At 30.5% G+C, this 27,224-nt stretch overlaps 1 protein-coding gene across 2 annotated transcripts in view; it reads left to right on the top strand.

The window, feature by feature from the left end:
* LOC118201421 (uncharacterized) overlaps positions 1-27,224 on the top strand; it is a 426,452-nt gene that overhangs the window by 361,398 nt on the left and 37,830 nt on the right. For both annotated transcript variants that reach the window (XM_085821882.1, XM_085821883.1), the window contains exons 10-15: positions 4,722-4,820; positions 9,924-10,022; positions 10,462-10,554; positions 17,587-17,803; positions 18,950-19,078; positions 23,998-25,932. In XM_085821882.1, coding sequence (XP_085678008.1) covers positions 4,722-4,820; positions 9,924-10,022; positions 10,462-10,554; positions 17,587-17,803; positions 18,950-19,078; positions 23,998-24,086 — 726 coding nt within the window. In that variant the 3' untranslated portion in view covers positions 24,087-25,932. The remainder of the gene's footprint in view (positions 1-4,721; positions 4,821-9,923; positions 10,023-10,461; positions 10,555-17,586; positions 17,804-18,949; positions 19,079-23,997; positions 25,933-27,224) is intronic.

Here is a 27,224-nt window from a genome sequence, read left to right as displayed (position 1 = left end):
TACGGGTTAATTAACGTACCCTAAGCACACAAAATCACACTCATGCTTATACACAAACGTCAAAATTATTCTAAAAATTAAATTTTGTTTGATAAATATATAAGGAGATATGCTCATATATTCTTTTTGTATAGTGTTAGGCATGGGTTAATAAAATTAAAATTACATAAAATAAATTCTCATTTATTACTTAACAAAATTCATTTGCCGGGGCACTTGCAAAAGGCGGCTGCGATCTCAACACATTGTTCTTATTCTCCTGCCAAATACAAAACCGATTAAAATGCCTATGAAAATATGAAAAGTGATTCAAACATAGAGAGTATATATGAACCTTCAAGGAGGAAGCACAGATTAAATTTGGCTAAAGAAAGCATCGCCAAGATAAATTAGTTCTTGTAAAGTTAAATAATTGTGCATTGAATTACGGGATATCGCAAACGAATTTAATTTATAAAACGGTTAAAAAATTGATTTACAAAATGAACTTTTATTTACGCATGAATCGGTAAAGTTATAACACACTTTCAAAGAGTAAATACTCCGTTTAATATGGAACATAATATCTGGCAAATGCCCTTTACGTTACGTATGATACTCGAGCAGTCTTAACACAACGGATTTCTTCTTCTCAAGAATGGCTGATATGCGTATCCTGTAATCCTCGGACTTTACAAATACCGCGAGATAAAAATCACATAGTGTTAAATCGCATGAGTTTAGTAGTGAATTTTGATCACTGTTGCGCGAAATCAGCCGTTCATGAAATTTCTGCTGTAACAGTTTAATAGTTTGGTGCGCCACATGACATATGGCACCATCCAGCTGGACGAGTATCTCATCAGTATCCAAAGTCGAGATTTGCAATTGAGGCCACAAAAATTCTGTTATAAACTCTCTAACGTACCTCGCTGACAAATACCGTAAATGTATTTTTGCGATAGTTAATGCGCTCTTACATAGTGTAACTCTCCATAACAACTAACTCACGACGAACCAGGATGTCATTATTACAACTTGTGCTCCACACAACGCTGCCCGCCCAACGGAAAAATGGCACCCAATTTAAATCTTACCTTAATTCTGAGATACCCTACATATTTTACTCTCTTAACTACTACTATACTACTATTATATTTATTCTTCCTAAACATCTCGCTCTTTTTATCTGAAAACCTGAAGATATAAATAGTAAAAAATTGCGAAATATATTATGCTTTTAATTTTACATATATTTTATATTTTACTACAGATATACATTTCATTTCATGTATAATTTCATATATTGTAAAGTAATTGAAATTTACGAAATACATATTGGAAATTACAGAAAAGGAATTCCCTGAAGAAAATAATATTTAACGTTCATCGGAACATAACTATAAATTCGTATAAATACAGCTCTTCGTTCACAGGCTGCACACTATTATTTAATCTCGGTTTTATTGCAGAACATTTTATTATTATTATATCTTTGGTCAACTGATATAGGCATTCCAAATTACTTTGCCCTAGTTACTACTAAATGATTAAAAATACCACACAAAAACGAAAATTGTTCTTATATTTATGCCTAAGTTATATATTTTATAGAACTAGCCACCTTGGTCGCTTTTCCTAATTAGATTTTCATTATATGGCAGCTAAATTCGATTTATCTTCGCTTTCCTATTCGAGTACTTTCGTTTGTAATTCGATAAAAACGGGATACTACAGTTTCCTATTGGTTCCACTTAGGATATATAATAATTGGAGGCTTTCGTTTAACAACGCAGCTCTCATTTTAGTTGTGATAAAAATTGTTATATACTGGTGACCCCTGGCATTTATTACGGAAGATATAAAAGTTGTTTCCGTATTTTTAGATGCACTTTGCTAAATTATAATTAATGTTTTGAATAAAATATTTGCTGTTGAACCTTTTGCTGTATGATAAATATATATCTCGATTTTCAAGATAAGGAGGTATTTCTGATATTTAGGAGTAATACTTTTCTGCAAACATTTCTACAGTTTCACGTAGTCCATCCAGTGTCACGTCTGCTTTCAGAAATTATTTTTGAGAGTAATCCATTGGCAAATATCGTAAAATTTTGAAAGAATGTGAACAAGAGATACAGGTTTTATGCCAGAGAACAAAAGATATATGTTCCTGTGAAAAGAGATATAGGTTCGTTTGTGATTTTTGCTAATGAATATGGCAGTAAATGTATATAGCTAATATAAATACCAAGTTAAAATTATAATCTATGACGATTCTATATAAACATTTGAAGTTAAATAAAGAGTTGAAACATTGTTTTAGTAATATTAATAATCATAGAATGAAACAAAAAGATGACATTAGGTAGTTTAAATTCTATTCAGAACTCAACTGCATAAGTCCCTATTCTTCAGAAAAAATATTCTGCCATGAGATATAGAAAACTGATCCTCGCATTATTTTTATTTGTGTTAACATTTTTGTTATTACATGAGAAACTAGCAGCATTTACGCTTTGGCAGCTGAGGATATTGTTCCCATAATATCATATTTGCGCTTTGGCAGCTGAGGATGATGGTTCAGTAAAACTATCGAAAGTAGTCCTGTGAAAATTTGCAAATATAACGCTGATTTTTGTTGTTTTAATTCTAAATTAATACTTGTTTGGCGTGTTATTTTATCTTAAGGTATAATTAGTTAAAAAGATAAATACATCTCATAAATGACCCTGATTCCCCAACGAAACCCGTCCATATAGTTCCGTAAATACATTGGTATATATCATGCAATGTGTATCTTTAGTTTTTATTATTATTGCAGTATGTAAGAGCTGTTATGCTTGGTAAGAGTGATCTGTATGGTGAAAATAGTTGTTATTAATGCCTACTTTTGGTTTGTTATTATCAATCTAGCGTATCACTGAGATTTGATTCAGTGAACCATAATTAAGGTGAGTATTTAATTTTACTTCTGAGCCTGTTGTTAAAAATAGATGAAAGCATATTTATCGTATAATATATTTCTTTCTTTATAGTTACAGAGCAAAACTTCATATTTAGTTTTTACTATTAAGTATCAGTTGCTTCTCTAACCAATTGTAGGAAAAATGTTATTAACTTCTAGTTTGATTTCGAGTTAACATAAAGTAAATTGATTTTGCTTTTACTTTTCAATTTTCGTTGTCTGTAATTAACAATTACTTACTCGCTGAATTCATCTAAATTCTTACTTCATAGGAAGTAAGTAGCTGAAAACTTAACTAGAAAGCTTACAAGCTTACTTATTCTAGTGCCTCAGCATCATTATCCTCAAAGTAAACAGACCTTAAATAAATAAAAAAAGTCGTTTCAGGTTTAGCTGTGACATTTAATGCAGCAGCTTAAACATGACTCGTTTCTCTGCCGCTGACATTTTGTACTCAGAATTGCGTCATAAGATTTTTTTAATTTTTAATTATTCGACTAAGTACACATTCGCTTCTTCCCCTAAAAGAAGTGTCATAATCTAAGAAAACCTAATCTCATCATCACTGACACGATGTTCATGAATTTACTAAGTCCTCCCTTTCTTTTTTTCAAACATGCTATTAAAGGAAATAAAAATTTGAAGGGTTTCTTTGTGAGGAATATTAATCATTATATTCTCAATAATTCTTGTAAAATATTGACATGAAAAGTTAATCATCTAAATAATCATCTGAAGGGCTATCATTGTGTAAGCAAACATATACATATGCATTCAAAGCACCACTTAAAAGAGACATTAGTTTCAGGATTACCCACCATTCAAAAACTTAGATCAAAATTTTAAATAGGTATCCATCACTGTTTGTAAGCAATCTTTATATGCATTTTTTTACTTTTATCCAAAGCAACGTACAGACTCCCGCAAAATACTTGAATACATGAAGTACATCGATTACTAATTCATTAAAATAATTTATTACTTTCGTTCAACGTTAATCTCTTTTATAAACTGCTGCACTAAGAAAATTAACAGGATATTTTCTGTTCATTTTTACGTTCATTAAAAGCATGTTCACTTTTACATATACTTGCTCACGTCCTTGTTTGAAATAAAATCATACTTTTCCTCTCAGACTTCAATGAATTACAGAGAAACAATAATAAATAAAATATAAATACTTTACAAATACTTTATAAGCAATACTTTATAAATATGATAACTATAAATACTTTATAAATATAATAAGTTTAAAAATATAATAAATTTAAACAGAAAAATGAAAACAGAAAAATTTAAACACAATAATAAATAAAATATAAATACTTTACAAATACTTTATAAGCAATACTTTATAAATATGATAACTATAAATACTTTATAAATATAATAAGTTTAAAAATATAATAAATTTAAACAGAAAAATGTCAGATTTAAAAAATATTAATCGAGTCGAATTTTAAACAGAATAATTCAATCCAAATTTTTAATTAATTTGTGATACCTTACCTTAGTTCTACCAAATAAAATGTATGATTCATTTGTGCATTGTAATCTCTTTGGAAATTAGATCATAAAAACGTACTATGTTTTTGTATGATCCAATAAATTTTTTTCTTCAGCAACCATATTTAACAAAGTGTAGAACTTTCCCAAGCTTATATTGTTTCTCTCATTATGAAACCGATCCATAAAGTGCAGTTTGAAGAATAAAAAGGTAAATAAATATACACAGCTTAATATCCTTGACTTGAACAAGCATGTTTATTTTCAGCACGGGAACACGCCTCTGCACCTCTCTGTTCAAGGAAATCACCCCTCAATGGTTGAACTGCTGATGAAAAAAGGAGCTTCCGTCAACACTCTCAATGCTGTAAGTAAGAAAGAAAGCAAACCTATGTTGTTGTTGCTGTTTTTCTGTGAAAAATCGTTACGTGGAATTTATCTATGCACATTCTTCCTTTTGTATCGGAAAAGATTTCGAGAACAATAATTTCGTTCAACGTAATGTAAACAGAAACAGGTGATTACGCACTATTTCCTCATCATCAGAGTTGCCCGTTTAGCATAATCAATGGAAGGTAACAGCAGTGCGATCTGAAATTTACATTTGGTCTAAGCTTCTCTGAAATGTGATACTGTAAGGGGCCATATACACAGCGTGTCTAAGAAGTTTTAAACTGAAGTTCATGCAAAATCTAAAGTTGAAGGAAACAATATTCTCACTTCTTAGCCTTCAATATACAGTCAAACACCGCTGTAATGAACCTTGTTTATAACGACCCCCCCGGATGAAAAGAATGAGCATTTTCGGCCTGGTTTCCTGTACACTTATCATTATTTTCATTATTTTAAACGTTTATGGCGAACATCCAAATACATGAAAATTGGATTTGAAGAACTTTATTGGTATTTTCGACTGAAACCTTTATTTATTTATCTTTTACAAACATTATCTGCGTTTTAACTCAAAAATTACTAAACATCAAAATCATGCATTATTACGATATTAGAATCAATAATTCTATCTATGTTAGCTTAGTAGACAACACTTTTAAGTTACTGTATCTTCCCTATCTTTCTAAATGTTTTTATGAAAGGCTACGGGAGTCACGTCCAACAACTAGCTCTTGGGGAACTAGGGAACACAATAATCATATTTTAGGATTGTACATAGTATCCGTGACTGGTAGTTCAAAGAAGTATAAAGGGATCTCTGGTTCTAGCTCTGTTCGAGATTGATGCTATGATCAAAATTTTGAAATTTTCCCTGTTCAAGTAAAGAGGAAGTAGAGAATAAATTCTTATGCACTTCACGCTTATAAGCTTAATTCGTCTTTTAAGGAGAGGAATTATTTATCCTTGTGAGTTTTTTTTTTGGGAGGGGGGTCAGAGTTTAAAGCGTTGTCTGAATCGGGAGGAGTGCATTCTTTAGCAAGATGTTTGACATTTTTCAATTTTTGCATATTTGTTTAGCAGCTATGCATGTACTGGAGAACTCAATTCGTTCTTGGATAATAGAAGAGATCATAAATGCTTCACTTTTCATATTTTCTTAAAGGGCTAAACTTCATATGTTCTTTTATCTAGCTCTCTTAATTCTGACTGGGGAAATTTTCTGTGTCAAAGATTCATCATCTTTCCGAAAGGTAAATGCAAAATATTCTGCTTTGAAGATAAGTTAATTATTATTTGGAAAAGGCTGAATGGATATAACCGACCTGATATCAGCCGTGAATGCCTGTATTCAAATCTACAGTTGGTAACATGTGGAAACATTACGACTCAAGAAAAACATTTCGATACCAGAAAAACGTTGAGAAAGCCATTATGATTAGAACTGAACATCGTACAATATTGTGATGGAAAATCTCGAAAGGCAAGATGTTTAAAATCTGTGAAAAGTCTTCTTGTTTCTTTCATTCCCAAACATGCGATGACAATTGTTTTATGCGTAAAAGTTTGAATGATAAAAATATGGTGTCAGAAGTTAAAATTAGAAATGCTGATGTTGGTGTAAATGTTAAAGAAATGCAGCACAAGCAAAGCTAACTCTCTACTACGGCGGATTTCAAAGTTGCAATGGCTTTTCTTGATAACTTTGTATTCGCATAAACTAGAGAGACGAAAATGTAGCCTGTTTTCCAGTTTTAGGAGATATGTATAAATAAAACGCTTTCCTACAATTTGCATCATGGCAGTATAAAATTAAAGATTAAATTTTGCACTCCGATGTTAAATAAAGTTAAATTCAACGGTATCTTTTATTATTCATTTTTAGAGTGTTTACATTTCTTAGATAAAATAATTATTCATATTTATAAATCTATATTTTAGATAGAGACCTGTAATTGGACAGAAGGGTCTGAACCACGCCTTTCATACTATCGGCGTTATAGATTTATTATGTAAAATTACTATCGTAATATGAATATGAAAATAATGAAACCGAGATTTAGTAATTATATGCAATGATGATTGAAAGTAGCCTTTACATGATTTTTGAAAATTAGAGTTTCTGTTTATTTCTTTTAGGAGATTTTACAATTTTAATGTCTTTTTTATGATACGGCAATCACATTTTTGCACTATTTTGTGAAATAATGTATTTTATTTCTTGTCGCGACATATATATAAAACCAAACAAGATTTCCGTTCTTTGAATTTATTACAACTGGATTCTACTGTACAATCTTCGTACGCTTGGCACATTTATTCAGCTGCTTGTTACCTTTGTAGAACTCGGTTTTAGGAATATTCTTTACGTCACTCGCTATGGTTTTTCTGAATCTCTTTACTATTGTTAAAAAACTAACGGGAAGTGAAGGAAGAAAAAATAGTCTACAGGTGATAGCTCATCTAAAATAAATTGGGCTGAAATTTTTAGCACTTCTCTTCACTAGAAACCACTTATAGAGATCGGACTGTCAGCAGCAGAAATATGTTATTCGACTGAGCTTTTTAAGGCTTAACACGCTAAATTCTACTTAAAAATCTTCTTATTATATGGAATAACTGACCTTAAGGAAAACATTTCTTGAGAATTATAATTTTCTAATAAAAAAGGTGTGCAATATGGTCTTTACTCAAGATTTTTTAACTGAAATTTCTGCGGTGTAGTGAACCTTCTCCGACTCCAGCAGATGCTTGCCGTTTTCTCTCAAAAATATACTCAACTTTCGAATTTCTATCTCCAGTCCCAATTTGCTTGAAAGAAATTAATATTAATGTCCACCATTCAGCCAGTCATACCATGCAAAAGACTTATCTGCTTTCTGTTCTATAGTCAATGCTTGAGGGACAAAACGTGAACAAATTTTCCCTTTTCCAACTCTCCAATGTCAAGTTTGTGAAAAGTGTCTTTATTGATTTTAAACTTTTGAAGATACTGACAATTTTTCAGCAACTGTTGAACGTCTTCCATGTTTTCATCCTTTCGAGATTGAGTTTCTGAGGTTTTCATCAACGTCTTCACATCCATTACAAAATCAATGAAGAATATTGTGTTGGATTAATGCTTGATCGCCAATGTGCTTTACGAAACATTTCGATGTCTCCCTTTCTTAGCTTGAACTAATTCATGACACCAGATGTTGACTACATCAAAGTAAATTACTAACTGCATAAACATTTTTATGCGTAAACAGATGTCATGGTAATAAATGCTATCAGCTCTAGTTTCCCAGCTTTACTGGAATTTAAATATTTATAAAAACATTAGTCTTAAATCTGTCTGCTTATTGCTTGTGCGTTACGTTACGTTGACTCTAAGCATATTTATGAAACTAATTTATGATAAAAATTTCATTTTATTTTGTATTATTTAAACTAATCAAGCAGTTGTAATGTCATTAATTATTTATATAATTTTCTATTCTCATTTGAAGCGTCAGGTACTTTTAAATAATTTTTAAAAAATGTATGTTAGCTCTAGAACCAAAGAATCATCATTTTCTAATAAAAAAAAAAGAATTATATTTTCTAATAAAAATAATTTTGTACAAATATGCAGTTACACATGATAGAAAAGTTTACTTATTAGAATATCTATCTATATGTTATTAAATTTAATAAACTAATGCTCATATAAGATTTCAGCGTAATTTCTTTTCAGTTAAGATTTCATAAAAATTTGATTTTCTTGTTTGCGTGCTTGATTTCTTTGAACTGGTTGATTAGAATTTCAAGAAAATTTGGAGCATTGTGTAAACTCAATATCTGAATAAAATAAACAACTATTGTATTTCTGATGTAAGATTTAGAGCTATAATCAAATTTGAAATGGTGTGGAAATTTCAGGTCTTCATTTTTCATCGTCTCAAATATATTATATATAGTATATATATATACAATATTTTTTAAATATATAGCTATGCATTCTTACAAATTTAACTAATAAATTTATTTTTTATTATTCTTTGTTAATATTTAGAAAATAATTTGCATTTTTAGGATTTGAAGGCAATTATATCTTTAAGTTTTTTCGAAACTATAATTTTCCTGCTTGCACGCAAGATTTCTACGAAACGTTTGTTCAGAATTTCAAGACCAATTTTAAGCCTATGTGGATACTCATCAAGTATTAAGATTCTCATCTAAAAGTTTAGAAACTACGCATCATTTTATGAAAAGAAAATAATTTTACTCTCTCGAATCAAAAGATATTATGTTTTAAGAAAATGTTATTTGATTATTTTTAAGTGAATCATTTTAAATTACATATTATTTTTCTAATATGAAAAAATTATTAGCTAAAAATAAGGATGTGTCCATCTATAATGTTGCACGTAGTGCGTGTTATAATTTTTTGTTGATGAAGGCATTTAACTTTTACTGTATTCAAAATATTTTAATGGCTTGAACATAACATAAAGGTAGCAAAGTTAAAAATCTCGAAATATGTATATACAAAGTTTCTCGATTATAATCCATTTAGTTATGAAGCTATTGAACTTTAAAGTATGTTAAAAGTTATGGCATACTTTGACATTTTTAAGGTACCTGATCTCTTAAACAAATAAGACTTCCTGTCTAGCTCACTTTCTTTTCATTCTTTAGTTAATTACGAATAATTTAACTTTGCCATATCTTATTGCTCGTCAGATAGTTTCGAATATATAATTTCTGCACTGACATATGTGGGCTTAACTCCATTAGCGATCGCGCCGAGGAATAGGACTCTAGATTTGGGAGGGTGCTTAAAAAATATCAGAAATGATACGATATGCCTTGAAAGCAGACTGACATTTTGTCCCAGTTTGTGTTCATAAGGTCATGAGTGTAAGTTATAGCCAAGGAAGAAAAGCCATATCTAAGACCAATATTTAGAAAAACGGAACGTCCAAATTTTTTTAAAAACTTTTGTACGAATGCCTAAGACAGTGTAAATAGCAAGCAATTTCAACCTCTTATTGATTACAAAATATTGTTTTGTGCTATTGTCTTCTTAAAATCTACTTTTTTATTTTATTTCTAGAGGCAACAGACAGCTCTTCATTTGGCAGCAGAATTGGGTTATACGGAAGTCGTCGAAGTGCTCTTATCTTGTGGAGCTGATCTCTCTGTGCCTGAAAAGGTAACCATATATCATACATATCTGATATCCGCAATGTCTCTGATCTCTTCCGTGGAAAACATTTTCTGTATTTTCCCTCAAGCGATGAGTTCCTGTTTCGTCTAACTGCTGAAATATCGAGCTAGTGACTGAAAGTTCTGCAATTCAATTTCAGATAGTAAATTTCACGTTTCTAATGTCTGACGATATTTGTTTCGACAAATGGCACCATGTCATCAACATTTCATACATCATCTCTACAAATCTTGACATAATCAGTAACTACGTATTCTGTAAAATACGGTCACGTTTTTAGATCTAACCTTTTCTTGGCATACTTCTGTCTTCACATATGCATGTCTAATGTGTGTATGGATTGTTTTTCTGATAATGTATCCTCATAACTCGTACGTAAGTTCTGTTATTGAGCCAGTAACAATAGCTAAACTTTATTCCACAGAGTGGTCGTAAAGCATTATACATTGCAGCAAGAGGAAGCTATACAGCCATTGTCGATATGCTCATTAAAGTAGAGAGGGAGCAAACCAAAAAGGTAAGATACATTAACCATTATAAATATAAAACAAGGTTTTTTAAATCTTTGTTTTTGATTGTTAATCACTGTAGAAGACGGTGTGCATCGAAATCATAGCGGCAAAAACATCGCGGAGGCAAACTTTGCGGAGAAAACAACGCGAGGCCCAAACGTCATGGTACAAAACATCGTGGGAGAAAAGAAAACAAAGAGAAACATCGTTTCACAAAAAAAAAAAAAAAAATCGTCGTCGAAAATAGAGCGGTTCGAAAACTTAGCAGTTTAAAACCATCGTAGTGGAAAATATCGTGGTAAAAAATAAAATAGCTGCAAATGATCGCAGGAAGATAGCTTTAAATTTTGCAGGCTTTAAAAGTTGTGAATGCATATTCGCATAATGATTTGTGAGCGCAAGAAGAAATGAGAAATATTTTTACTTCTACATTTCATATTTTTGAATTAACTAATAAATTTTTGCTGAAAACGTAAGATGAAAACTCAAGCAATCAAAAGATGAAAATGAGTTAAAAATGAATGCAACTTACAGCACTTACATAATTTTAAACTTGCCTAATGTATTATAAGTAATAAAGATCATTAATAAATTAAACATTTATAAAGTATTACTGGTAATTTTGGGTGAAAATATAGTTTAAAAAAGAATACAGAAAGGAAGATTAGTGACTGCATGAGATAATCGCATGTCTGCGACGATTTGTCAGTACGTACTTTATTTTTTACCACGATATTTTCGACGACGATGCTTTATTGGCTGCGAAATTTTTGAACCGCTTTATTTTCTGCGACGTGATTTCTTTTCTTCCGCGACCATAATGCTTTCGCCTTGTGTTGTTTTCTCCTCGACGTTTTTGGCTGCAACCGTTAGGAAACAGAATTAAATCAAGGACAGAAATTATCTCTGTGTTTTCATACCTTTCGACGGATATAAAACAATTTGAAATGTCGTTCTTGTTGAAATTTATCTGTCTCAAATAAATTTAATTTATTCTGCTTTATTTCGTAAATGAATACTTTGGAAGCTATCCGATTATGCGGTATTGATTCTTCTGTATGCTGCTGAAATATCAACTTTTCAATCAATTTACTTTACCAGTAAAAAGACATTAGAAATATATACATGACGAGAAGCATCTCTCAATAATCGAATTTGGAACGATATGCGAATCAAACTATGAGCTATTTCATCATCAGCCCATTCTAATAATATACAGAAATATTGTTGAAAACATATTCTCCCTCGCTATTTTTAAATAATGGTTATTTTGACTTATATCTAAAAGTCTGTATTTAGTTTAAGATTAATTACTAAATTGGCACACTCTCAGAAAAATTCTTTATATAATTCACAAACAAAAAATTTCGAAATACTATTTTACATTTGTTCAACCAAGGTAAAATATTAATTAATTGAGTTTTTTTTTTTTTTTTAATAGTTTGCTTAGGAAAGAGGAAAACTTGTAAATCGGGATTAAGCTGTATGTAGAAAGAATTAATACCTTAATAAAAGTTGCACATCTCTGAAGATTTTGATTTGTTTAAGAAATGATTTAATACTATTAATTTAATAATTCTCATACTAATTTAATCTAAATATGAGAATAACAAATGCATCTTAAATCAATAATACTTTCTAAGGTCTATGTTGTAACTGGAAACTAAAGTCCTTAAAATTATTCTAGACTAACACTAAGTTGTTGCTACGTCTTAAATAACTCATAAAATAGTGAACAAATTTTTAAAAAAATATCTGAAACTAAAGATTTTATATTACGTCGTTTCTTTAACCTTTTGTATTACCTTTATTTATTAAATTATCTTTGCACTTAAAACATAAAATTCAATTCAGCAGCAATATCGGAAAATAATTTTAAAATAGGCATATCTTTAGAATTCCCGATACACAGTCTCACGCGCTGGAGATAAAATTTTTTTTTTCGTACAGTGTTGCCATTGCTCGCTTTGAAATCGTTGAGTTTGTTAATCAAAAATTCGTTAAAATTTTTACAAAACATGAAATAGCTAATAAAACAAATTCCAATTTTGGGCTTCCAGATGCCCATATTCGGGTGGAAACGTACGTTATTCAAAATTTGATGGCTCTAGGTACCGTCGTTTTTTATCACAATGCCAGAAACATACATCCATTTATGCAGATTCTTCATAAAATATTTTTAATTTCTTTAAATATGTATAATACAGTGCTGTTATATTTGGTGGCAATCGTTTGAAAAGGGAACCGACATTTAAAGGTTTCAACGCAAAATGCCAAAACGGAATTAATAGTCCTTCTGGACTAATTCCAGGTAGGATGTCTACGTCAATCCAATCTACAGATAATCTGACAGCATTTAAAGATAGCACAGAAAACAGGAATAACTCACATTATAATTAACAGAAAATATTATTGAACTGTACATTTTTACAAAGTCCATGACCTGTTACATTTTTTTAAGCAGTTCAGGCTGGAGAATAATTTAATTTAATTATGCATATCAAATCAGTATTCAGAATAAGGTGAACACATTTCAAAACAAAAAGAACAATATTTTTGTTTATATTGCTCTTGTAGATCTACTTAATTTATTTTCACGAGCTGGCAACTTACATTATGGATGAGTTTGTTATGCCATTTTGTATTTTTCAGATTAGAAATTTTGCTTTACTCTTTTGGTTTATGTTAGCAATTTTTCCATCGTTTTTTAGACATGGCCTGGCTAATCAAGAGTTGACTGTTCTTTTTTAGCTCAATTTGTTATTTGAGAGAAAATTCCCAATAAGTGTTTAATTTTTATTCAAGTATAAATTTGAAACTGAATAGCATTTAATATTTTTCTATCTGCATGCACAACCTCAATTTTGTGTGGCATTTTTGCAGCGTAAAATAAATTAAGCATATTCATATATTTCAATTCATGGTGTTTGCCTCTGTAAAGAATTAATAATTTCAGTACGTCTTCAAGATATTGTTATCTTTCTACAGATATTTCTTTACTTCCTCTCCGGATAATTAAACGATGAAGTCGGAAGTTTCGGAAGTTGAATTAAATTAAAAAACTCCTTTCAGGAAGTAAGAAAAGGACATGCGCACTTTCTTTGGCTTATAATCACATTACACGACCGCATGCAAAACTAAATGAATCGGGATTTTCACTAAAACAAACACGCCATGACGAAGCTACTGTTTCCATTAGGATACTTCTAACTAATATCTCTTGCTCTTATTCCTTTTTCCAATTTGAATATCAGCTTTCAGTTATAAGTTCTTAAAAAATTTTAATGGAAGAGCATAAAGAAAAGGAAAATCATACAAAAGTGGAATCTAGAAGTGACGTAAGGCTTAGATTCTCTGTCCATTGCTTGAAAAATTAAATGGTTGTTCTATTTAAATCTCTAAAAATGCTTGCTTCTGTATCTTCTAAATTTTCTATACCCTTCCGCAAACTTTTATAGAAAATTATATGATTAATATTTAATATATTAACTGATATTTTAATTTTGGAAGGTTTTCGATATTTTGAGCATTCAGACATAATTTTTAGAGGATTTCCGTAGAATAATGGTTTTCTGCTGCTTTAGTATTAAAAATATTCGCTTTTTTAATTCGAAAAGCTGTTTTCTTTATATAATGGAATTTCACGAACAATCTTAATAAAACGATAATAATTTATTTCAGCTGCATTAATGTATTCTATATTAATTACTTATCCTATACTTCTTTTATTTTCAAATTAGATTCACTTCAAATTTAGGCAACTTCTTTTTATTGTAAATTTAACATCATATCTATTAATAAGTTTAACGATTCGAATTAAAATTTTGAATTTTTTGACAGGCATCTTAAATATAAGTATACTGAAATTTATGTGTGTATAATAACAAAATATATATGTTGTTTGTAATAGAAACACAAACTACACATTTCCTTATCAGGGTGTGTTTTAAGACGAAAAAGAATATTCTAAATTTAATTCATCTATTTAGAAACTATTTTTAGCTTTTATTGAAATTAGCAATCATATTACATTAATCTAATTTCCTGTTTTGATGTTTGTTTAAGATTTTCCATTTTCGAATTTTATTTTCACCTAAACATGAAGCTGGCTATACCAGGAGTTAATGATTCTTTACTTCTTTGTATGAAGTAAGGGAAGTTACTGTAATCGGGAAAAAATTCGGGTGTTATATTTCAAAGGAAATATCCATTTTGACCCTTTTCGGATCCATTTGGACGACATTCTTGCGTGACATCTGTACGTACGGAGAGAATAAAGGTCTCTTGTATGTATCTCGTGTACCTCAAAAGCGATTAGATGTAACAACGTTGAAATTGTGTGCGTGGACTTCCCTTTTTTATCCCACCAGTAGTTCCCAAACGTATATACGCCCGCTTAAAGTAATTACCCGGCTTTCATTTTCTCAATCACTGATCGATCGCAGTCATACACTTCCAATAATGACGAAAATATTCATGTTATGGCAATGTCATATTTAAAAAAGACAAATCTAACTTTTCACAATTCCTGTACTTACATTTTAAAAAGTTTTCTACTCGTTACGAAACAAATAAAATTTCGCTAGTTTAACTCCCATACAAGAAAAAATGACCGGAATATTTAATTTCAAAATCTCCTCTTTTTGATGTCATTTTCAACTTTTCGAGGGACTAAACTGAGAAATAATAATATTAATATAATAATTTGAGAAAATAAGATTAAATGAAGTGCAGTCAAATATGTTATAATTTAATATGCCGTTATTTGAAGCCATGCGATGTCCACAGCAGATTATTTTTTCTAATCATTCTTGAGACTAGTTTGTGTAACCAGCGCCGGTACTCGGAATAAGCAGACAACAGATCTGTATGTGGCGATCGGGATTTTGATGGAAATTTTTACTGATTTACTTTTAATCTAAGTTGAAAGATTTTAATGCTGTTGAAATAGAAAAGTATGCTAGAAACTACCTGCCTCAGTTTAATAAAATTTTTGTATTGTGGGAAAAATTTTTACGACGTTTTCAAATTATCTGGTTGAAACAGGTCTTCCATTAATTCTTTTTAAAAGAATGAAATATTAAATTTTTTAATATAATTTATCAATTTCTCATGCTTTTGAGAATTAGATCCCTTTTAACCATAAGAGATTGAGAAAGTAGTCTTAATATAACGCGAAACAAATTAATAAAGTAATACAATTCTCGTTCGAATAAAAGTAGATTTAATAGAATTTTTGTTTCAATTTCTTTAGTACTTCAAAAATGGTGCTGAAAGATAAATCAGTGTAATCAACTATAAAAGCAAAATGTTTAACTTTATTTCTGAAACTCTGCGTATTTAAAACATAAAATAGGAATTTGACAAGATTTTGTGTCGTTTTTGAAGGTATTAAACCGCGGAGAATCGTAAGATTTTAAATCACTGAGTTACTTTTAAAACCTAATATGCTAAACTTATTGAGTTCTGTTCTGTCTTTCTGTATTTAGTTAAAAATGTAGTTAATTCACGTGTTTTATTTGCTGAGAACTTAATAGTTAGGAAGAATTTAGAGACGGAAGTAACTTTTTCATTTCTTAAATATGCAATCAGATACAAATTAGCTAATTTACATGTATACAAAATTATTCTGAGTTAAAATGAATTAAGTTGAAGTATCTAGCCTACTTGTAATCAGAACATTAATTAATAACTAATATAAATATTAAGAGTCTCCTAACACTAACTAAAGTTAAACTTAATTGACACTTTCTGTATAACACAAAATAGTCTTTCGATGTATGTTGAGGTGACACAATACAACTTAACTGACGTTCCCAGTGTTAGTCGAAGGCTTGATAGCACGCCTAGATAATTTGAAATAGATATACTTTCCCAAAATACAACCAAAAAATAATTGTGTACGCGAAAGAAAGTTTTTTTAATTATTTTGATGATAAAAATGTTATCTAAAATGGTCTTTAGTATCTAGTAAGTAATACATATTTACCAAAAAACTTGGATTTTAATCTTAAATTTCTGAAACCTCTTTGCTTTTCAAGCCTGCTTGGTAATATCTCTTTGCAATATCTCTTTGGAGCTGTTATTCTGTCACGTTTCCTATTTATTATTAATTTTCCTTATATTATTTTGAACCTCTAATTAAGCATTCCAAAGCATTATTCTGTGTTTTCACCTCTAAACAAGTGCAATTATTCAGAATTTTTCCTCAAAGAGGATTTCGCAAGACCCAGGAAAGCGAAGGAAGAAAAAGGTAATGCAATATTTAAATGCCATTTAAAGCACTAAATACAATGTAGCAATTTAATAACCTTAACAGCATGATGTTAACAATTAAAAAAAGACTGTTTGTTAATATAAATATTAACGTTTAGTATATTCTGTATTATAAAATTTGTATTTAATTTGGTTTTTTTTCATTCCAAAAACAAGTAATAGGTAATAAGCATGTGGTAATCAAATGTAAATAAGAAATTAAAAAACAAATAAATTTTATGTTCATTTGCCTAATTTTAAAATTATAATCTGTCCTGGACAATGCGTAACCAAATATACAGCGAAACTGAATATTGCATATTTCATAACCAAAAAGAAAAACAAAAATGCTTAGTTGTAAATTAATATTTCAAACTTACATCTGTATTACATGTAAGTAGTCGAAACGATAAGAGGACTGAACATCCTTATAGTTCCTTCTTAATTCGATTCTTGGTGAAAAAATTGGCTGCAAAACGGTTTCATGGTTTTTCCAGTATATGAAGTGAATGAAAGCCAATTTCCCGTAGAATATCCTCTACGAAAGCGTCTCTTTACGTAACTATTTAACCCTTCCCTGCTTTGCGAGGATCAATTAACTAGCAAATCATTATATGGATAGTCTTGCAGACCCAGATTAGCGTGATGGTCTAGATTGTGTAGTGAAATAATAGTAATCAAATTGCAGAAATTTATCTTTGTTAAAATATATTTCTATATTCTATATATTTCTATATTCTATAATATATATTTCTATATTCTATATATAACACCTTTGACAGCCTATTTTGGATAACAGTCCTGAAGAACCGGAACAACTTGACAGTCCAGATTGCATTAGACAAAAGGAACAGCAAGCTGAAGCGCAGCAGAAGTGTATGCGAGAGTTGCTTTGGACATTAGCCAAAAATTATCTCGAACCCCATGACTGGAAGAAACTGGCTAGGTACTGGGGCTTTACAGAAGAACATATAAAAGCCATAGAACACCAGTACACGGGTAAGAAATCCTCGAATGAAATATGTTTTTATTTCATAGTCGTTTTCGATAAATTCAGATTTTTCTATAACCTGCTATAAAATCATATGGTGTCAAGAATGGATTGGTACAGTATGCATATTGGTATAATCAGGCTAAAATAAACTTAGTATATATTGTTTAATTAATTTTAAATTAATCAAATAGTGACTGTAATTTCTTTAATTGTACTTGAATATAACGTGACCCTTTTTGTAATAATAACTTATTCTTTTTTACTTTTTAAGCGTTTTAAAAAACAACGAACTGAGCGAAGTAGTTCTGTAACATTTATAAAAGAGGATTTGTTTGAAAAATTAAACTCACGTTTCATTCAAAGTTGTTTTTAAAAGTACATTTTGTAACCAAATTAACGTATGTATTAATTACAATAAAATTTAACTTCGAATGATCTAATTAATTATTTAGATTTTAATCTTCACCCTATAATATTTCCGCCATCGCTGGATTTTGCTTCTACAGAGTGCAAAATTTTAACTTTTTAATATGATTACACTGCGAATACAATGCATAGTTTTAAATGCTATTCTTTAGTTTTGAGTTAAAATATCTCTATATTTTTTCTAATTATTTACATCAGCAACATTTAATAAAACAAGCGACGTACTATTGGCTTTGCCTACTTCTCTATTAAAATCTGAGCTCACATATAGTAGACATGTCAGAGACTTTTTCTTCTTTTTTTTTTTTTTTTTTTTTTTTAACTATTCCTTTGGTTATTGGCTATTTTTAATAGCCTCAGGATGCTGAATAATTAGCAATAATGTTAAGAGTTAACAGGAAATTTAATTCATAAACTTTTATATTAATATGATTGGTGGGTCATATCTAGACTCTAACAATACAAAAGGAAACGACATATTTTTTTACGCAAAAAGTAAAAACATTAGGAAAACTATTTACGATATTCATTTTTAAAATACAGAAAATGATTCTCTGAATTTTGATTCCAGTAATTAATATACATATTTTATATACACGTGGAAATCATTTTACACTTTTAAGTATCGCAATATTAGTCAGAGAAATAGCGTTTTCAAATGAATTTGAATAAATTGTTATCTATAACTAAAAATAACTGTAAATATAACTTCTTTCATTTTTCAGGAAAATCGAGCTACAAAGAACATGGTTACCGGATGCTGCTCATTTGGCTGCAAGGAGTCCCTTCCAGCAAGCATCCACTCAAAGAGCTTTTTGAAGCCCTCACTGCCATAAACAAGAGGGATGTTGCAGGTAACTTTCACATTTTCTCTCGTAATCAAAATTTAAAGTGTTGTTAATGATGAGAACAAATTTGATAGTTTATTGTGGAAAGAGTAAAGCAGGCGGAATAATTATATTCATTCAGCTCTGTAGCAAAATACATAGATTTTTACACTATACCAAGATGATGTTAAAGATATACAGCCAGTGAAGCTGACATTCTGAAGGAAAAAATACATATTTATTGAACTGGCCATAGAGATTACTCGGAATAAGTATATGCAATTTTTTTCTTATTGGACAACATCAGAGATCTTATTTATGTTCTGCTTTTGCCATACGACTGTCAGAAACCAAATAAAAACAAAAAGGTAAAAATAGGTTACGATGGAAGTTGGCCTTCACTCGAGATATGAGTCATACGTACAAGTCATTAGTACAAGGTGTATATATTTGCGCGTGCGCCCGCAATATTAGCAGCCAGAGATTGGCAAACCTAATGTACTTTCTATTATTATACTAGCAAAGACAATGTATCGTCAACAGAGATGTGTGGATATTGTGTGGATGTTTATAAAACATAGATAAGTTATATAATAAAATCTGATACATGAAATGATGCAAAAATGGTACAAAAATAAGACTTAAGTTATTCTGATTTTCGATATAAACGCATGAAAGGAAATAATAAATTTGTTGGAATAGGAAAATATGGTGGTGATAATAATAGAACTAATGGCAACATAACCTGAGAAATGTTATAATGTACAAAATGCAGAGTATAGCCAAATCTGTTAAAATCTAGGACCAGTTTTATAAAACATATAAAAGGTTATTTCAATGGCAAATAATGCATAATACGCAGATGAATAAAACATAGAAGATAATCTAATGAATTATATTAAAATCACATTAATGTCTCTTAATTTTGAAAAAATATTAAAAATACACTTTTTCCCGATTAAATGCTCAAGAGCTACATGAAGTTGATTGAAATACTTCGGACAAAATTTGTTAAAATAAGTGCATCCTGTTGAAATATGACTCAAAGATAACATTGCAATTTAGGAAGATAGGCTCAACCTCGGCTTTCAAAAAGTAATTACGAATAATTTAAAAGTGACCAGTTCTGAGTTAGGATCCTTATGGTTTCTAACAGCCTCCCAATACTCCACTCTAAGCTGTGTGCGCCTTACTTTATCATGAAGCCGGACGTTCTACAGTAACTAGCTGCCATTTATTCCACTTAGAAATTCTATTTTTATCTGCGACAGAGACAAACCGACTGGACAATTAAACAGTACATCTTGTTAAGATGTGTATCAGCTTATTACTTTTTATCCTCACATATTCAAAAAATTATAGCCATGACTCCTTAAATTTTAATTTAGCCCTAGAACTTCTACAACAACAACAATTTATCGGAAAATGTTTGGAAATCTTTTAGAGCACTAAAGGAGTGAGAATAAAAGTATAAAATTTCTCTTGCATAATTAGATGTGAATACAAGGGCGTAATATATAGCAATTAATTCGGAAGTGAGTACTGACGACGCGCCATGCATCTTCTTTCCTCCATATGATTTTCAATTAAAAAAATTATATTCCAGTATTACTGATTGCTTTAGACCCATCAATGTATATGAGATTGTAACTTCTGTACCTATTATTATACCCTAGAAACATCTGCTGATATGTAATCTTGTTAGTATTTCTTTTATTAAGATAGCAGAAAGCATCAGTAAGTCGAATTTGAGTATCCTTCCATGATGAGATTTCAAAATACTTTGCTGTTTGGATATCTATATCAGACATGCAATTCCATAATCAGTGAATGAATCCTTAAAGAGAAAGAAGGCATATATGATGGACATTCTTCAAACAAAAGTCACACATATCATCATGCAAAAATACCTTATTAGCATGTCCAAGTTGCGATAATGCTATATTGAAATGATGCAAAAAAGAAAACTGCTCACGTCTCAACTGAAGTGATGGTTCGTATGAATACAGACTCAGCATTGGAGATGTTCTGACGGCTTACAAAGCCTAGGAATCTGATGACGAATAAGGTCTAGTTTCAATAAAACCATGCTGACTATAAATAACTCCGCCCAGGAGGTGTTCGAGATTACTTTTTAAAAAATTTCTTATTCTGAAACACTTCTTCCTCAAGTATAGGGATGCGGAAGGAAAGTCAACTTTTGGTTAAGCATCATCCCTAAAAACTTTACTTCAAAAACAAATGAAATTGCTGATCCACGAAGATGCAGCTAAGGATCAGGATGGAGTCTTACCTTCTCCCAAATGTCTTCTGTTTCTAAAATTGCTTATTTCGCCATTTCTGGAACCAGTTAAGAGTGATCTACAATTGCCTCTCCGCAAATCTTATATCTGCACCATGATAGTTTATTTGGAAGCTATAAGGTATTTCTCCCACTTTCCTGCGTGCCTTCGTGGTGTAGTGGTTCTGCACGCTGGACCGGTATTCCAGAAGTCCATGGTTCGATTCCCGGCAAAGGCAGTTGCTAATTTTTCATCTTGCCTGCCTCCAAAAAATACCTAATGTCTCTCCAAAGCAGTCAATGTATAATGATTCTGAAATTCTAAAAGGAAATTCCTTTAATACAAAATTTATTTTTGAACCGAACTGACTAACCGTAGAACACAGCTGTAGCTCTGATTGCTGCGATAAGAAACAGCTTCAAAGGTTTCTCCAATAATGATAATAATCAATCCAATAATAATCAGAGTTTCTTCTGTGACGCTAATCACTCCGTTGTTTATTTTATTTATTTAATTTTTCAAAACAGAAAAAGAGTGGTCATTTTATATTCCTTATACTTTTCCAACTCTTTTACTTGGCGTAAAGAATGCTATCCACAAGTTTCTCTGGCTTTACTGTCCTATTTTCTTTGCATTTCCTCTCGAGTTTATGAAGACTATTTTCGGTTTCGTAAAGTAGAGTACCTACGAAAAGCTCCCAAAGCCTTTCTTTCTTGGCTGATCGTTTTGGGCATTCACGATTCCACCGCACAAAGGAAATTTAGCTGCTTCAGTTATTGCTTTCAGCACATCATCGACAGGCACGTCATTCACCATTTATTCAATGAGCTCTGAGAGAGATGAGAAGAGTTCCCTATCTGCCCTATGAAGAATAAAAATAGAAAGTTTTGACAGAGGATTCACTCTGTCTCGCGAGAGACCCAAAGCAATGGAGAAATTATCACCATTTTAAAGACAAATTCCAGTGTTAAATGTACGTAAGGGCAAAATGGTGAACAGATCTCACATCAGCAGCATGAAATGTCCTTGTACGCTTATGAAATCAGGCACCCCAACCGTAATTGAGAAAGCAAAGGTTCGATTATTTGCTCCATTTGCCTGCCTCGAGGATTTGCATAGATGGTTCCACAGAGCAAATTATGTCCGATAAGGGCCCTGTCAAAATAAAAGGTTCGGCAGCTGCCCTATAGGGTTGCCTAAATCTCGTTGGTAGATGTGTTCATTTGGGCACAAATAAACAGGACAAACTCAATCCCAAAAATAGACGCAATTCCGCTTCTGTACCGACAGCTTGGAGGCATCTTGTGAAACGAAGTGCATTTGTCGGATAGAGAAGTTAAGTAAGAATAGAAAACGTGTCTTCAATATGGAGTACAGTTACCTCGAACAACCATACAGAAACTTTTTATGTTACTAACAGTGTTATCTGCGAGATCATTATATAACGATTGGTGCTCTGACCCCTGTTGTTCTTGTAATGCCTTTCAAGCGCAGCAATATTTTGAGAAAATGATTGAGAGCTGCAAGATGTCTCTTTAAGATATCGCAAGTGTTTTCAATAGGATCTATAATTTTTCTCAAGCCATACCCAGTAATTATATTACCCGAGGATTTTCATTTCGGTGTAGTAATACCCTAAAATGCATTATATCTCTTCTCTTGATGCTCAAAACAGACAAACAAAATAAATAATCGTCATCTAAAATAATTTTCAGAAGCTTAAAATAATTACAACATGATCAAATAATTTTTAATTCATTGTAATTTTCAAGAGGTACAGGTTTTATGTTTTTTAATCATTTTGCTGAATTATGCAGCAGATAATTTTCAGGACAAAAGCTCTTTTCATTACAGCCAATAAAAAATAATAATAATAATTCATACATCATGTTTATATCTTACCTTTGTAACGGCATTTTAAATATTATGATACTTATATCAAATACTCTAATAAAAAAAGTATTTCAAACGTGTAAAACCAAATTTGTAACCTAACTTCCTATGTTTACTGGGTAAAGGGTTGAACTCTTCTACTGTTGACGAATTATCACTTCACATAAATAGAAAAGAAAAAGATAAAACTAAACTGAAATACTTATTAAGATACATGATTTGTATAGTTAATGAGCTAAATTGTAACTTGAATGCTTTGCTGGAGCTCGCAGAAGCTAAATAAGACACGCCGAAGCTCAAAAGTTTTAAATAACTCGGAACTTCATCAAAAAGGACTGGGTGCCTTTGAAATTGGTGAATTTAGCCTTCAAAATTTCATCAAAGAAAACTAAAGTGAAGCTCTTTAATCATGACTTCCAGTTAACTAATCTTACAACTGTGATACCAGATTGTTTGGCTGAATACTAATAACTAGCCAGCTATTCTCAGAACGTTTTCGAAGGAGCATTGGTAAATAAAAGCAGTCGTAGCTCGCTGTACAATTATTACACTTTTTACACTTGCAAGTGACATTATAAATATTCCTTGATTGCTGATCAAGGTTGCATTGTAAAGGGGACAGAAACATCAAGCAATAAACAAATTGGGGAATCAAACTAAAATCTTATGAATGTGTGACGAGGTAGATGATTTTCTCATTTGATTAAAACTCTTATATTAAAGCAAAAGAAAGCTGTAAACAAAATTTTATTTCTTCTTGTTTACTTTTAGAGAAGATTCGTCGGAAGGCTGAAGAACAACCCCAACAGCGTCGCAGCTGTCGTGCCAACCGGTTCTGTGCCTTCTGCATTCTTATGTGACACCGGACCAACAACTCTGCGTCTTCTGTGCCTTACAAGGACTCCTCGTTGGTGCTTTGCATCTTCAATTCCTTTCTGAATTGTGAGGGCTACCAATCGGTTTCTCTTTACGAGTGACCGGTTCGCTGTTATTCCTTTTTTCCTCTTTTCAGTGTGGTCATATGTACAATTATATTTGCTTCATATGTACAATTTCATGGAAAGAATGCAAAATTACACTGGTTTTGCAACTCAGTATGTATTGTGATGTATCTTTTGTATAACGAGTTTTGAAGGTGGATGTAATTATTCCAAGCTATTTGTATTCTACTATGATATATAACCATGAGAAAATGAAGCTTGGACTTCATTTATATGCAAATAAGATGAGATTTCATACCATACAATTTGTTGATATTCGTAATAATTCTAAATAGGTGATATTTGCTATTAAATTCATATTAGAGATAAAATCTTGGGATTTTGAAAGGCAATCGTCTGTTAAAATTCATCAATTCTGAGACGCAGCGAAATCATTCTCTCAGTTCGCTTGAATTATCCTGCAAAAATCTCTTTATGCACGGAAGTTCTCTTGAACTAGTTTGCAGAAACCTTACTAAATCAGAAGTCAAACAACAAAAATCAGCGTTATATTTTCAAAATTTTCGCAGCGAAATTTTGCGATACTGCGAAAATTTTGAAAATATAACGCAGATTTTTGTTGTTTGACTTCTGATTTAGTATTTATTCTGCGTGTTATTGTGTCTTAATTGCAGAAACCTTGCTTTCTGATGAATTTTTCTAGAAGCACTTTGAAGAAATGTGTAGAAATGAAACTGAATTGATGAAAAAATTATTTAAAAATGACTAATGATAAATACACTAGTAAGTAAAGAAAGACTAAACATATTTATCTTAAAAATACTGAGTATCAAAATAAAATAAAATCTGGAATCATAAACAGAATACCCGTTTTCTCTCTGTTCAGACGCCCTCCCCTTAACTAATATTTAAATTAGAGTTTTAAAATTTAAAGCAGGCGTCATATAAAGCTCGAATATTTTTCATTTAAGTTAGTTATTCTTGTTACAATGCATTTCTGATTTTATTTTATAAAAAAAAAAAAAAAAAAAAATCAGAAATATATCGAAACATAAATTTATCATTATTTTCTCTTTTTAATCAGCTGAATATGATTTTTAAGACCATATTCTCGCAACTTAATGGAATGCATAGTTACCATACTTAATCATCTTTACAAATGAAGCTTGAGAACTATCAACATCTTCCAATAAAATCTTAGAAAACATTTAGTATTATTGAGTATAAATAGTTTTTAATTAGATTAATATTTAAACATTTTGAGTTATTCTTACTGCATAAATATTTACATTCATTTCGAGCTACACTAGTGATCTATCTGATTGCTAAATATTTCGAAAAGAAATTGCTATTTTCGAATATTATCAGATTTATAATATTAGTTCTTTTTTTCATGCCGCATCGCGCGAATTCTATGTTTTAGGAATATAACCGTATTATAGCGATTATTTCCATTATCTAAGCTTTCGGAAATTCTTCGAGACGCAGAAATAAATGGTATATTGCATTATCTTCATTTTTTAATTCGACAGTAGATGGCGACACCCAACATACAATTTTAGGCGTAAGCATGCAAAACAACAGTTGCCATGGCAATCTTTCAGTTATTAATCTATAAATTTCATAAATTTATTAATCTGTGGCCTTTACCATAATTATGAATTATGTTAAGATCCAAAGCCTGTGTTTCTAGCATCAGTTAGCAGTTATCGCTGGAAAGAGTGATTCTCAGATTTCATGAAGACCATTTCTCCAGACTTCTATAGTATGTTAATTCATTGTTTGTTTAGTACAATTGGAAGCATAATCTAATATAAACTGCAGGCAACCAGTTTGTATACATCATTTAATGGATTCTTATTCGCAGATTAATATGTCTATTCAACAACGTGCGTTTTTGTATTATTTTATGATTTCTAATTAAATTTTTAATTTTCCTTAAAAGATCTATTATTTTAAGATTTCAAATTAAATGCTTAATTTTGTTTATTACTATTAGTATTTTTAGTTTGTCCTAAAGCATTGAATACTTTATTTAATATTTAAATCTTCTCAGAAATATTATATTCTTATTTATATATACAGAACTAAATTACGGTGATAAAAATGCCCTCTTCATACCTTAATATTGTTTTCTAAGAGAAGAATGGCAAACTTATTTATTTATGAACTTTTATTACAGTAAGAGGTAAAATACTAGTTTTGGGAACATTTACTCATATACTATTATCTCACATTAAAGAACATTCTTCTCATAACATAGACTTGAGTTGATTTTTGTGCTTTCTGTAGTTAAACTATCGTATACAAATTAATAACAAATAAAACAGAACATTTATTTTTTCCCATAATGAAGCTTAAGCGATTTTTGGTACTGTTTATCAGGACCGGATTAAAAAGTGTATGAATGCATGCAAGTATGCATGTGTATATGAATATACGCATACATTCATACTTGCATATATACATGTATTACATGAACACATACATCCATGCATACATTTCTAAATCCGGTCCTGATAACCTAATGGTACCCGATTTTTGCAACACTTTATGGCTTTGTTTATAATCCAAGGATTGCTCAAGAATCATAGAACTGTCTTTACGATTTGCGTTATCAGTTTTTGTTCATTTGTGATAGTAAAAATTGAAACTGATATTAAGAACAGCTTTAAATTTCTCAAATAAACTGAACGGAAAAAATATCTAAATTTATTTGGAAATTAATTTTTAACAAAGTCATTGTAATATTGGGGGAAAAAAATGTTTTTTTAATATCAAAAATAGACCATATTTTATAAATCGAGCAATCATCTACATTTTTAGCTTTTGAAATATTTTTAAATATGAGGTCAATTTCAAACATACTATATGATACAATTTTTACGATACATCAAAACAGCTTAAGTAATTCCAGGCATTTTACTGACTTAAAATATAAGCAGCACTTTAAAATTGTTAAGAAAGAATAAATTGTTGATATGCACAACTAGCAATAGCTATTGCAGGAAATTTGCAAAAGTTGTAGAATGCAAATTATTTTGCTGTATTTACGGG

This window comes from Stegodyphus dumicola, chromosome 8, assembly GCF_044657685.1.
Source record: "Stegodyphus dumicola isolate Sdum_Otavi_A_Nest chromosome 8, ASM4465768v1".
Classification (NCBI taxonomy): Eukaryota; Metazoa; Arthropoda; class Arachnida; order Araneae; family Eresidae; genus Stegodyphus; species Stegodyphus dumicola.
The sequence above is the reverse complement of the archived record's forward strand: the minus strand, read 5'-3'. Positions and strand labels throughout refer to the sequence as shown.